The sequence below is a fragment of the Carlito syrichta genome, unplaced genomic scaffold (genome assembly GCF_000164805.1).
Source record: "Carlito syrichta isolate Samal-C Ts95f unplaced genomic scaffold, Tarsius_syrichta-2.0.1 Scaffold305833, whole genome shotgun sequence".
In the NCBI taxonomy this organism is placed as follows: domain Eukaryota; kingdom Metazoa; phylum Chordata; class Mammalia; order Primates; family Tarsiidae; genus Carlito; species Carlito syrichta.
This window is the reverse complement of record NW_007249929.1, coordinates 784,969-800,477: the sequence shown is the minus strand read 5'-3', so window position 1 is coordinate 800,477 and position 15,509 is coordinate 784,969. Positions and strand designations below refer to the sequence as shown.

Sequence of the window (15,509 nt, the reverse complement as noted above, 5' to 3'; positions counted from 1 at the left end):
CCCCCCCCCCCCCCGCAAAAGCAGGGAGTCATGACAATTTCCTCCAAAGTTCTAACGCCCAGTGCGATGTTCTGATGTTGGCTGTTGCTCTAAAATTAATAACAGAAGTAAGTTTATTTCTTCTAACTGCGTGGTATTCTTCAATGTAATTAGAGTACTCTTATATCTGTTCTTTAAAGATACACACTCTGAAAAAGCAGGCATATTGTTAAAAGTCACAAGATATAACTTACATGTTGTGATTAAAAATAAATTGATTTGCCTGTATGCTCAGCATTTTAGGAGGCTGAGAGGAGAGGATCACTAGAGGCCAGGAGTATGAGGCTGGCTTGAGCAAAATAGTGACATCCTGTCACTACAAAAAATGTAAAAAATTAGCCGGATGTGGTGGTACATGCCTGTAGTTCTAGCTACTCGGGAGGCTGAGGTGGGCAGATTCCTTGAGCCAAGGTGTTTGAGGCTGCAGTGAGCTATGATCTTGTCACTGCACTCCAGCCTGGCAGACAAATGAGACCCTGTCACTAATGATAACAATGATGATGTACTAGATTAGTAATTAACACTTTCCAAAATGGAGTTACCGGGGAGAGAGCATAGATTAGGTGAAAGACAAATACAATTTACTGCTTATTATAAACACCTGATACATTTATTTTTAAAACTACACTGGGAAAGTGCTTTCCCATGCAATAATTGAATATTGTTCAAATAAATGTTCCGCAATAATCATTAACACATTTCCTACTGTAAACATTTTGGAAATAATAACTGCATTACTGATTTGATATAATAACTGAAGAATTATAGTGAATAAAATCTAAATAACAACAGATATATCCATAATTATTGTGAATGCTCTAAGGTGTATTTTTTCTAGGTTTGAGACAATGCCGAGCAATTCATCATCAATATTACTATTTTTCAATTTCAAAAATTACAGGATACTCCTCAAACAAGTATTTTCTTAGCCTTTCTTTCTGTTCCCACCCCAAACTTATAGAACAAATAAAGAATTGTTTAAACCTTTTTAGTCCATTTTTCTTTCCCTTATTATTATGTAATTAACTAATAATTTATGCACTAAAAAGATAAGATGCATTATATATAGAAAATGATTCGTGAAAAGAACTTCAAATTTATACTATGTATAAGTTATGGATAAAATAGACACATGAGGGAAATAAGAGAAACGTGTCGTTTTTCAGGGAATTTACTTCCATTTGTCCACATTAAGTTTGAACAATTTTGCTCCACAGTCTATTCTTCCAGAACATTTCTCCTGTAACCTTGCCATCAAACCTAAACGATACATTTGGAGAATTATGACTACAGAGTTGGGAGGGAAATTATTCTTAATCGTTACTGTTCTATTGAATGAATTTCTAGTTTCTAGCTACCTATCTAAGCCATAACACTGATTTAAGTTAACTTGGCTTTCAGCTAGCAGCAAATTAAGCCAAAGAGCAATTCTTTATCTTTATCCTCTCTTACTCTTTTTATTATTATTCTTTATCTTTACTCTCTTTCCCCATCCCCTTATATATGTCATCATCTCTTTTCCATCTTAAAGCATAAAATGTCTTTAAAATAAATGAAGAACTCCATTAGTGGAGAATACAATACAAAGGAAAGTAGGAATATTGAAAATTACCCCATAGCTCTTATCTTTTTTTAACCCCTTATCTTTTAAAATAAATATTCTACATTAAGCATATGAAACTGCATGAATATGAGTGTGTAATTTAGATAATTATTTAATAATAATTCAATTTGATATTCTTCCATTTTAATGATTTAAGCTCTATCAAACCCCTTTTTAAAAATAATATTTTCTGAAACAAAAACGAATAGTACATGGAGGCCTCTAGAATCTATAGGCAAGAGTATTTCCAAACAGTGAAGAAAAAAGTAATTTTTATTTTTAAATTGTAGAGATGAGGTTTTGCCAAGTTGGCCAGGCTGGTCTCGAACTCCTGGTCTCAGGCAATCCTCTTGCCTCGGCCTCCCAAAGTGCTGGGATTACAGGTTTAAGTCACCGGGCCCAGCCTAAAAGTAACTTTTAAAACATAACCTTTTCAGAAAAAAAAAAATTCTCTGAGCTAGTACCATAAAAATTAGGTAACTGTAAATTCTACATATTTAACTTACTTCATTTTATCTGTAAATATATAATCTCATATTTTTGAAAGTGATGAAGTGATCAATGACAATCATTTCATGATTAAAGATTTCAAAACATATAAAATAATCATAATCCCATTCTAAATAAATATTATCTTAAAATAACTGAAAGACAACCTCATTCTTAGTTTCATTATTGAACTTTAGCTGTAGGGAAAGAAATAATGAAGTATGAAACTTGGAGTCCCTAACATAAGACGAAAAAAATGAAAGGGTGAATGCAAAAACATAAATGTTGCAGGGAAGCAGTTTGTTTTAAGATGTTAAAATTTGATTAGTGTGCAATTTCAACCATAAACACCACTAAAAAGCAACATGAAGAAACTATTCTAGAGGCAGCATTCTTGTCGTTTTTTTGCACACATGTGTACAGACCTACAGTGTTGTGTTGGTTGACAATTTGACATCATGTGTTAATTAGCTTGCTCTAATAACAAAATGTACTATCAAATATTTAAAACGACATGCTATTTTTTAAATCAAAATTCACTTGCACTGTATTTGGTATTAAGAGGAAGTGGAAAGACCAGTTGCAGAAAGAGGAGGAGTTGAACAGTCCCAAGGTGGAGCTGTCTCTTGTGTTATATGACACTGGCAGATTAAAGCGCTCTGATGGGGAAGGGCTTAAAGGCTGAGTCAAAAGCCAAGAAGTCTCTTTATTTACGCCTACCTCCCAGCCCTTGGCAATCTGACTAATAACAAACTGAGCTAACGAGAAAGACTAGAAAGGGAGGAAGGAGAACATTGCTGCAGCTTGGATCTACAACCTAAGAAATCAAGAGTGATCAATTCCAGCTCTGTTAAACATCTTGTTTATTTACAGCATTCAGCAGCTTGCAAATGGTTAACTATATGCAAAAAAGTCAGCATAGCTGCGAAGTATGCCGTGAATTTTAATTGGGGGAAAAAAGGACAATTGCTTCAGGATGCTCTAGTGTGCACTCTGCTTGAAATATTTTCAATGAAATGCTCAGCATTCTGTCTCTGATCAGAGGTTTTAACTTTATGAAGCTATGGGACTTGCCAAAAAGTGATATTTGAGAAGAAAGTACGCAGTGGTTGGTGTTTTCTTTTTTAATAAAGGAACTGAATTACTTTGAACGTCTCTTCCAGCTGTGCATTACAGATAACGTCAGGAACAGTCTGCTTTACAGGTAAGATGAATGTTTCCATGCTTTCCTTATATGTACTTTTGCATTGTTGTAAAGCGATTGAATGTATATGTTTGCCTCCTTTAAAAAATCAACTTTGCATTAAAAGATACTCAATTTCATTCTTGCTTACTGGCACAACTTACACGGTAGCAGATGCCTGTTTTCTGTGAGCAGCATTTAGTCTAACAGCTGGTTGTAGAGAAGAACAAATCTAGTAATATGCTACTATTTCTTTTACAACATGCAGTTTGTTACTGGAAACTAAATATTATGTGTGCTTTCTGCAGGAAAACTCATTTCCCTATGCCATTGTTGGATTTCAAATGTAAGCAGAATGTTGAATGATTCTTTGTATTTTGCATGCTTTTATTTCCTGATGAAGATATGTATTTTCTTAAAATATGTACATTGAGATTTTTGACTTCTTTAACACTGTGTCAGAAATTGTCAGTATGAAACCACTTTCCAAATATATGTGTATCTGAAAAGATTAGAAATTGTTCCCTTGCACATTTTGAAGATCATAAAATGCATACAAGGTATAACAGATAATGAGAGCTTATCATTTAGAAATTATTTACTATTATCTGAAGATGCTATGCCCGGTAAAACGACTCATTCTTTTTTAGTAATTTATGGAAAAGTACTTCTAGTGTTTGTGGAAGCTAATCCACAAGTTAAAGACTGCAATTACAAGCTGCTTGATTGTAACCACAGCACTCAAAGCTGCTTGAAATCAAACTGTTTCCCCATGGAAAAATAAACTCTACTAATCTTTTTTCTTTTTTAATATAGAAAGGCACTATATTGTTTTGTTTCTTTAGTTACCTTCTGCCTTTCAGAAGTTTCATACTATACGTGGTTTCAGTAAAAATGTTTTCAAGGAATTGGAAGTTTACTTTTAGGAGTATTGATTGAGTTCTGGTATGTATTTTCTGATTGTGAATTTCAATTAGATTCAAAGCTACTGTTCACATTTCAAACAAAACATGAAAACAATTAACATTTTGAAAAGTTGAATAGTCATAAGATGTAGTGTTTATCTTTCAATTTATGTTGTATAAATTTAAGGTATAATACTAAGAGGAAAGAAATAAAATTAGATACCATTAGAGTTATAAATGTTTACTTTGTCATTACTGTCATTTAAAAGTTAGACTCTTTTTAAGAATTGCTGTTTCAGATGCATGTCTTAAATGTTTACAGAGTTAGAATATATGATGTTGTTATCCTGGACTGCCTTTTTTAAAAGACCAAATTAGAGATGTCACCACATATTTTAGTAGGTGCAGTTTGTTTCAGAGTTTGTTTCAGAGTTTGCAGTTTGTTTCAGAGTTCATTGTTTGCAACTTTAAGCCTTATAATAAAGGAGATCAACTGCTTAATTATGTGATGACATACTGTGCCCTAAAGCCTGTTTCAAGACCTCATTAGGAAGTCATCTGCTAGAAGTTAATATGAGGCACTGTTTATTCCTTTACAATAGCCTGAAATGTGTGGTAAATATCGATTTTTCCTCTTTAGTTTTTTATGATTTTAACTTTATCCATAATAGATTATAAAAGCAGCAAAAAATCCTACCTATAGAAATTCAACATAAAGTATGATTTAAGTGGAATTTGAATGGCCACTCTTAAGCTTATAAATCTGATACTATTATTCCCTCAATGGAATAGTTAGAACAGAATTCTTTTTATAGCGTTCTACTTTATTACAAGATCAAAGGCACATTTTTCTCAAGGTTTTTTAAATGAATGTCAAATTTAATAAATATCTAAAGCCAAAAGCAAAGCAGGTTAAAACATGGATACAATTATTAGATGTTATCTTCTGACAACCATTTATAAAATATAAACAGAGGAAATGTGTACTACATGCAAACAGGCATTCACACATACATACATTTTATCATTTTTACATTCCTTACAGTTCTTTAAGCTTCCAACTAATAACTATGTATTTGTCTTCTACCATAATCCTCCAACCTTAAATTATCATACTTTAAGGTAAAAATTTTAAAAAATCAATGTTTTCAAATATACAACTTTGCATTATATCAAAGTACCAATGATCCATGTAGCCAGCATCTCTCTCATCTGATAAAATGCAGCCTACTTACCACATGTGAACACAAACTATGATAGATTTTAAATTCTCCTTGACCTAAATTTTATATTTTGACCACAATGCAAGTTAAAAGTAATCAGAATATGCCTATCCAAGCATTAGGGGGGAAAAATGCAGAAATGTAGACGCAGCAAGGTACTCATATTTTCATGGTAATCAGTAATTTACCTTTTAGAGAAAACCCTATCATTTTAAATATGTCAGTTTCATCTCCCCAATTCTCCCCACTAAAGTCCCTTGCTATTGCATTTTATTTTACAGAATCAGATTTCATCACATGACAACATGAAGGTGTGGATTCATCTCTTATATTCGTCTCTCCTTGCCTGTATATCTTTACAGTCCCAAACTCCAACATTCTCAGCCAGAGGAGCTTGTGATTCTCTTTGCAATTGTGAGGAAAAGGATGGCACAATGCTAATAAATTGTGAAGAAAAAGGTATCAAGAAGTTATCCGAAATAAGTGTACCACCATCACGACCTTTCCACCTAAGCTTATTAAATAATGGCTTGACAATGCTTCACACAAATGACTTTTCTAGGCTTACCAATGCTATCTCAATACATCTTGGATTTAACAATATTGCAGATATTGAGACAGGTGCATTTAATGGCCTTGGCCTCCTGAAGCAACTTCATATCAATCACAATTCTTTAGAAATTCTTAAAGAGGATACCTTCCATGGTCTGGAAAACCTGGAATTCCTACAAGCAGATAACAATTTTATTACAGTGATTGAACCAAGTGCCTTTAGCAAGCTCATCAGACTTAAAGTGTTAATTTTAAATGACAATGCTATTGAGAGTCTCCCTCCAAATGTATTTCGATTTGTTCCTTTAACCCATCTAGATCTTCGTGGAAATCAGTTGCAAACATTGCCTTATGTTGGTTTTTTAGAACACATTGGCCGAATACTGGATCTTCAGTTGGAGGACAATAAATGGGCCTGCAATTGTGACTTATTGCAGCTAAAAATTTGGTTGGAGAATATGCCTCCACAATCTATAATTGGTGATGTGGTTTGCAACAGCCCTCCAGTTTTCAAAGGAAGCATACTAAGTAGACTAAAAAAGGAATCCATTTGTCCCACCCCTCCTGTGTATGAAGAACATGAGGATCCTTCAGGATCATTACATCTGGCAGCAACATCTTCAATAAGTGATAGTCGCATGTCAACCAAGACCACATCCATTTTGAAACCACCCACCAAAGCGCCAGGTTTGATACCTTATATTACAAAGCCATCCACTCAAATTCCGGGACCTTACTGTCCTATTCCTTGTAACTGCAAAGTCTTGTCTCCATCAGGACTTCTAATACACTGTCAAGAGCGCAACATTGAAAGCTTATCAGATCTGAAACCTCCTCCACAAAATCCAAGAAAGCTCATTCTAGCGGGGAATATTATTCATACGTTACTTAAGTCTGATCTAGTAGAATATTTCACTTTGGAAATGCTTCACCTGGGAAACAATCGTATCGAGGTTCTTGAAGAAGGATCATTTATGAATCTAACAAGATTACAGAAACTCTATCTAAATGGTAATCATCTGACCAAATTAAGTAAAGGCATGTTCCTTGGTCTACACAACCTTGAGTACTTATACCTTGAGTACAACGCAATTAAGGAAATATTGCCAGGAACCTTTAACCCAATGCCTAAACTTAAAGTCCTCTATTTAAATAACAACCTCCTACAAGTTTTACCACCACATATTTTTTCAGGGGTTCCTCTAACTAGGATAAATCTTAAAACAAACCAGTTTACCCATCTACCTGTAAGTAATATTTTGGACGATCTTGATTTCCTGACCCAGATTGACCTCGAGGATAACCCCTGGGACTGCTCCTGTGACCTGGTTGGATTGCAGCAATGGATACAAAAGCTAGGCAAGAACACAGTGACAGATGACATCCTCTGCACTTCCCCGGGGCATCTCAACAAAAAGGAATTAAAAGCCCTAAACAGTGACCTTCTTTGCCCAGGTTTAGTAAATAACCCATCCGTGCCAACTCAGACAAGTTACATTATTGTCACTACTCCGACAACTACAACAAATACAGCTGATACTATTTTAAGATCGCTTACTGATGCTGTACCTCTTTCTGTTCTAATATTAGGACTTCTGATTGTGTTCATCACTATTGTGTTCTGTGCTGCAGGGATAGTGGTTCTTGTTCTCCACCGCAGGAGAAGGTACAAAAAGAAACAGGTAGATGAGCAAATGAGAGACAACAGTCCTGTGCATCTCCAGTACAGCATGTATGGCCATAAAACAACTCATCACACTACTGAAAGACCCTCTGCCTCATTGTATGAGCAGCACATGGTGAGCCCTGTGGTCCATGTCTATAGAAGTCCATCCTTTGGTCCCAAGCACTTGGAAGAGGAAGAAGAGAGAAACGAGAAAGAGGGAAGTGATGCAAAACATCTCCAAAGAAGTCTTTTAGAAAGGGAAAACCATTCACCACTTACGGGGTCAAATATGAAATACAAAACCATGAATCAATCAACAGAATTTTTATCTTTCCAGGATGCCAGTTCATTGTATAGAAACATTTTAGAAAAAGAAAGAGAACTTCAGCAACTGGGAATCACAGAATACCTAAGGAAAAACATTGCTCAGCTCCAGCCTGATATGGAGGTACATTATCCTGGAGCTCATGAAGAGTTGAAGTTAATGGAAACGTTAATGTATTCACGGCCAAGGAAAGTGTTAGTGGAACAGACTAAAAATGAGTATTTTGAACTCAAAGCTAATTTACACGCTGAACCTGACTATTTAGAAGTCCTGGAGCAGCAAACATAAACAGAGAATTTGAGGGCTTTTGCAGAAATGCTGTGATTCTGTCTTAAGTCCAAACCCTGTAAATAAGTGCCTTACATGAGTGTGTCATCAATCAGAATTTAAGCACAGCAGTAATTCTATGGGAAAAAAAAAAGAAGAAGAAAGAGAAACTCAGGGATCATTGGGAGAAGCCATGACATTATCTTCAGGCAATTTAGTCTGTCCCAAATAAATTAAATCCTTGCATGTAAATCATTCAAGGATTATAGTAATATTTCTCCATACATGGAAAAGTGTTTCACAGAGGTCCTCTTGCACATCTAAAAAGGTTGAGCATTTAAGCATCTCTAATTTCTTAATTACTTTCCCCATAGATTAAAGAAAATTGGATTTCATTGTTTTAAAAAAACTTGTATATGTCGTTATAATGTGTAAGTAATACATCATTTATAACCAGTATGTACTACAAAAATGCATTGTCAAACAAACATAATTTTCTCACAATAAATGCAAAAGGAACTGGGACTTGACAATTATAAATAGTAATAGTAAAAAAAATTCAAAGGTTGTAATTATATAGGTCATGAGTGGCTCAAAACTTTGTACATTTGAGGTTAAATGAATGCCACTCTTATGATTTCTGAATTTTAAAAAAAAATAAAAAATGATTAATAGTTCAAGTGGAATAAATAAGTAAACTTTTGGGTTTTTCTGCACATTTTGTGTGGACAATCTTAAGGTCAATGCTGCTGTGAACTAAGGTATGTCATTTATGCTCAAAGTTTAATTCTTCTTGGGATATTTTTAAAATGCTACTGATATTCAACTGTAAATATAATTAGAGACTCTATTAAGATTACTTTCTTTCATAGCATTAATTCTTTGTAAATTTGAATGGTCATGATAGGAGTATGTTTCTCGTTCAAGTAATTCACAGGTGTAAAACAAATAGGAAAATTATTTTATTTTTATTGATGTATACTTATAGATGACATAAATAAGTAGCAAAAGGCACTTCTAAAGGTAAGTGGTTTAAGTTGTCTCAAGAGAGGAACAATGTAGCTTTATTTCACAAGAAAATACAGCTAGATTTCTATGAACTATTTATTCTGTACAGTTTTATATATTTTTGGTTCACAAAAGTAATTATTCTTGGGTGCCTTTCAAGAAAATTAAAAATACTACTCACTACAATAAAACTAAAATGAAAACTATATTTTTAAAATGTGCTTTCTTCCAATTCATCTATTCAGGATTAACACACACACAAACATTCACACACACACACACACACACACACAAACATACAAAAGGTGGTTTCTGTTTGTGCATAAAGAAGAATCTTGTTCACTGTGTGCAAAAGGCTATTCAATTTCTAGGATGATTGACAGGGAGCCAAACTTAAAGTATGGCTAACAGTTTTCCCTTTCAAGCAAATCATTTTCTAATGCAATACAAAAGGAAATGGTTTATTTTTCTTCTTTCTAATTATAGAATCAATCATACTGCAGGTTTTTCCAAGGCAAAAGGAAGTTAATCAAGGTAATATAAGTTTTCTTTTTGAACACCAGACAAACTTATGCACTAGTTTATGAAGGAACATGTTTTCTAGGAACAAACTCTTTCAATTTACTGAACAATACTTCAGTGATCCCTGAATGTTCTATTAAATGTTTTATATTTTCTCATTAACTTTCTGCCCTACTAACAAAACATACATTATTTCTTTGATTTTGAGTAAGACTCCTTCTTGTTGATAAAAATAGTGTGGGCTTTGCCACATGGTAAGAAGACTAGTCTAACGTGAAATTATATCGTGTGGTTTCTCTTTTAAATTATTGATTATGTTACTAGAAGGCAATCAAAATTATGTATTTAAAGATTTATTAAAAACCTACATTTTTAATTAGTTTCCAAAGTTTTAAAGAATAAAGATGGAAATATGCTTTTAAGTAACAATTTTTTAAGAGAAAGTATGTCCATATAGAATGTCTTATATTTATCTATGAAAAAATATCCAGCACCATAGTAAATAGTAAATAAACCCTCCAAAACATTATTTTAAAAATCACATTCTGAAGAGAAGAACACAGCAAGGACAGAATTCATATTATTGCATTTCTCTTACTTATTTGAGTATCTGCCAATATTTTTCTGATGCCAGTCAGGTAGATAAAGGCATTAGAGAAACTTATGAAATTCCCATGCCTGGAGGAGCCTTGGAATGGACCCATGAATACAGACAGAGACATGCCCTCAGAGACATTCTTCTCTTTGAGTTGGGAGAATTTTATTTTCATCTTTATCTGTTTTTAATTGCCTTAAAGTAATAGTCTTCTTTCTTCAACTTATAGTCAAAAGGAACAAAATTGTTTATGAAGCTATGTAAGTATATCCCTAAAATTAAAGTACAATCCTAAATGTGGAACTATCTTAAAAATGACGTAGAAATCATTGTGATTTCCAAAAGCAAGATATTTTAAAGCCTTATATATTCTATTCATGACTCCTTCTTACATGATTTGTGACCCTACCAGTTATTAAAAGTTGGGAAAACTAATGATGGTCTCTAAATCTTAACAGGTTTTATGATCTGTGAAAATCTCTCAAACCTTTATTTCACCTGCACTTCCAGTTACTTCTAAGCAAGAATTTTATTATATGCCTGTTTCATTATTTACTTAAGCAAACAGTGTGTCTCTTTCCACAACTAATTGATTGATACAAAATTCCAAATCCTTTTTGAAGATTCTCATCTTCATTCACAAGTACCTGACCATTTAAAAGAAAAAAATAGACTGTTAATTATCTGAGGTGTGTTTCTTGATTTAAACAGAAGCTACACGTTACTCATTGCACATCAGTGGAAATTCTGACTCATGTCCAAAAATTTTTTTAATGTAGTTGTAGTAGTGTATAATCATATTGAATACTTTTTTAAAAACTTCTAAATCAACTTATTAGATATTTTCTTGCCAAAATGATACAGGTTGTATTAATTCTCATTTAACAAATAATTTTTCCCTAAAATGCATGAAATTACTTACTGCAAATGTATGAAAGTGTTCTTCAGTTATCTTTCATTGATCTCCACAAATGGGATGGAAATTTTACTCTATAAGGAGAGATTATGTCAATGATATGACCCTCTTTGAATCAATCTCTTATATAATGCAGAAGAGAAGGTCCTGCTGCTGTAATGCTAAATTAACAGAAGCACCATCTAAGCTTCCTTAAGCTTCCTGGGTGCCTTCACCCAATTAATTAAAAAGGCTTAATCTTTGATTCAGGATAGAATAATGTGTTATGGGTATCCTTTAATGGATACCTATAAAATGTAACTTTTAAAAATAATGGTTTATTCCCTTCTTTTATACTCTTCCATACATAGATGAAGAGCTAATAAAGATGAGATAAAGTCTCAATATACTATAATCTATTTTTGCATTTTGTATTTTTTGATGATAACTAATAGGTAATCAAACTACTTTTTAAAAAGAATACCATTAACTTGCAGAATTGTTTGGCTATAAACATTTTTTTGACATAAAAATAAACACAAATATTTAAAGACAGTTCACCAAAACTTCCTATATACAGTAGTTGGGGCAAAATTATTTCAGAGGGTTGCTTTCTATGTGAAAATAAAATTATCCATGTGTATACAAATGCCAGCTATTTGGGAAAGGAAGTCTGGATCTCCTGGTAAGAAAATGGTTTTACAGTGAATTTGAGAATTCTTCTGTATTTCTTCCCTGTAAAGCACTTTTATGAAGGGGTACTATAAAGATTTTATTGTAAAATAAGACACAATTAAAAGCCTTTTTCAGGATGAGTGGTCTTGTGTCTGGCAACCACATCAAGAATGACCTCACTGATGAGGAATGAACAACTGATTAAAAATAAAACTTTAGAATTGATAAATTGATTTATCAATTCTAATTAAAAAATAGATTTATCAAATCTAATAAATAGATTTTTCAATTCTACACATTGTGAAATGCAAATACTTGCCCAAACATTCCCTGAGGTTCATACTTTAGCAATGCCTCAAATTTCAAAAAGAATATAGGTATAATAGCTGTTTATCACTGAATTATAATAAGATAATTATATTATTAAAGAATATTGTTTGGCAACTATATCTCTTATGAAAATAATTGACATTATCTGTCTTACAAAATACTATAGCCTTTTTAAAAGATGAATTTATACTATATACGCATCCATTCTTACATATATGTAACATAAAGACGACTGCCAGATGTAAAATCCTCTTCTAGCTGCTTTGAAAGCATAATCAAATAGACAAATACTCTTTTGTTAGTAAATGTCTTTCAGCGGATTAGTGAATGAAGAAAGGAAACAATTCAAAACAACAAATTGCACACTTGCGTGAGTCCATGTATTTCCAATTTAAATTATTTTAAAAGTATACACTTCCAAATAGAGTACATTTGATTTAGGATTTTTAAACATGAACAGCAAGAAGACCTGACCTTCCACAAGTAATTATTTGCCTCTTCATGTCTCTAGGTTATACCAGTGAGAAAATTGATTATTTGAGAATGAGTGAGGTATTTTGAATTACTTGTCTTGCATAAAATTTCTGGCATTTAAATGTCATTTTTATATTTCATGCTCTTTTTTTCTTTCTTTTTTATTTTAAAGATGTGGGGCAAACTTCAGGGTTAGGTATACAAATGTTCGCTATGCAGGTACCCTTGTTGATGAGGTGTGACCCCCTTCCACTAGCAGTTTCCTATTACTACCAATCCTGCCCCCCCCCCCGACCCCGGCATTTCCCCACTACTGCCAATTCTTTTCTTACAGTATTATGACAATTGTTGAGGGTTCGCTTATGAGTGAGAACATGTGATACTCAGTTCTTTGTTTCTGTGATAGATCACTCCATATTTGGTTTTAGAGAAGTTGTAAAGAGATTCTACTCTCAAAAAGAATCAATTCTCTTGCCAAAATGAACTTATTAAATTTTAAATTCACATTGTTATCAGTGATGAAATCACAATTAATGAATGTATTTTAGGTGTATTTCCATCCATTTCTTCAGTGTTGTGGACACTTCCAAGACATACAAGACCCTGTTATTCTCTTTGTATGATGCATAATGTCAAAAGTTAATACAGCAATATATGGTAGAAAAAGGTAGTTAACCTTAGAGTTCAGAGGAGTCCTGATACTCAAAAAATCAGATCAGTTTAAATAATATATATGGTATAATGCATTAAGTCTTTCACAGACACATTTTGAGCCTGATCCTGACATTTGAAGTATTTTCATTTAGAAAATACATATATTTAAAGAAAAAAAATGTGTACTATGGTACAGCAAATCAAATTCCTAACCTCAGTACATCATAACCTTCTAGAGTTTACTCAAAGTTTTTCATATTAGTTTGCCTTGTATTATACAGCCATTAAGAGTAACAAGGTTAGAATTGGTACCCTGTGTTATTGCTATTGTTGATTTATGTGTTTTGTTTTATTCTCAGGACAGTTATCTTCACCAGATCTCCTTTGTTAACCATGAGTAATTAACAAGTCATATGGAATCACAGAAAATGTATGTTTGCCACTGTGCACACTTTGCTTCTGTGTTTATGTAAGGCACTGTGACTTTTAATATTTTATCGAAAGAAAAGTCAGACTTTTAACTAACTTTAGTCATGAATTACATAATTCTTGATATTCAAAATGATATATTAGCACATTTTAAATACATTTTTAAAAAATCTGAATGATTTGTTGGACCAGACAACACATACATCTGACAACCAAATACTAATAGTGTAGTTTCCTTTTTCTAATTCAGAATAATTAGTTACTATTTGTTGACATTCATTTATATTTTTCAAACACTTCTTAAGAATTTAATTTGACTTTTATGTAATAGAAATATTGACAGCCGGGCTCGGTGGCTCAGCCTGTAATCCCGCGCCTTTGGGAGGCTGAGGTGAGTGGATTGCCTGAGCCCGTGGTTCGAGACCCGCCTGGGCAGCGAGACCTCATCTCTACAATAAATCAAAAAATCAACCAGGCGTGGTAGCGCATGCCTATGATTCCAGCTACTTGGAAGGCTGAGGTGGAAGGATTGCCAGAACCCAGCAGGTCGAGGCTGCGGTGGCCGGGAGCGGCCACTGCACTCCAGTCTGGGTGACAGAGTGAGACTCCAACTCAAAAAAAAAAAGAAACATTGACAAATAAGTTACAACACAGATAGTTCTCATGGTTTTCTATTGATGTAAAACTTCCACAAACAATATGCAAATAAAATGTTATTAGAATTATTATATACATGGAGATTATGGCAACAGATATTTTCATTTTTTGATATTTTAATACCACTGACTAAAGCAACCTTCATCTCCATGGTTTGCTCATAAGTTAAAATAAAGGTTATCATCTCAGAGAATGTGTCATTTGAGTCCTAAATAGACAACTATATAGTATGAAGAATTTTTTTCCTTGTAAGTCTATTTTATTTTTTAAGAGAATTTTCAGATTCACAGCAAGATCGACCAAAAAATATAGTGTACCTTTATATTTCTTGTTCTCACACAAGCGTAGCCTCTCCCACTATCAACAACCAGCACCAGAATGGTGCATTTGTTACAACTGATGAATCTACTTTTACACATCATTATCACCCCAAGACCATGGTTTACAGTAGAGTTCACTCTTGCTGTACATTCTGTGTGTTTTAACACATGTATTCACAGTTATAGTATTATGCAGAACAGTTTGACTATAAAAATTTTCTGAGCTTTGCTTATTCATCCTTCCCTGGCAATCTCTGATCCTTTTACTGTTTTGTTAGTTTTTCATTTTCCAGAATGTCATAGAATCAACCAGAATGTAGCTTTTCAGATTGACTTCTTTCACCGAGTAAAATACATTCAAGATTCTTCAACGTCTTTTAATTGCTTGACGGCTTATTTCTTCTTGACACTGAATTCTATTCCATTGTCTTGATGTATCATTATTTATTTATCCATTTACCTACTAAAGGAAATCCTGGATTCTTCCAAATTTTGATAAATATAAGAAAAGCTACTATAAATATCTGGCTGCAGACTTTTGTGTGGATTTACATTTTTGACTCATTTGGGTAAAGATCAAAAAATGAGACAACTGGATTGTATATTAAGTCTATGTGTTGCTTTCTAAGCCACAAGCTATCTCCCCAACTGGCTATATCACTGCATTTGCACCTGTTGAAGCAATGAATGAAGAGTTC

The 15,509-nt window shown here is 33.3% G+C and overlaps 1 protein-coding gene across 1 annotated transcript; it reads left to right on the top strand.

Moving 5' to 3' along the window:
• Positions 1-2,764: 2,764 nt before the first annotated feature.
• On the top strand, positions 2,765-9,465 carry SLITRK6 (SLIT and NTRK like family member 6). The gene is made up of 2 exons (XM_008062801.2): positions 2,765-3,335; positions 5,724-9,465. The coding sequence occupies exon 2, from the start codon at positions 5,748-5,750 to the stop codon at positions 8,271-8,273; it is 2,526 nt and encodes an 841-aa protein (XP_008060992.1). The 5' UTR covers positions 2,765-3,335; positions 5,724-5,747; the 3' UTR covers positions 8,274-9,465.
• The last annotated feature ends 6,044 nt before the right edge of the window (positions 9,466-15,509 follow it).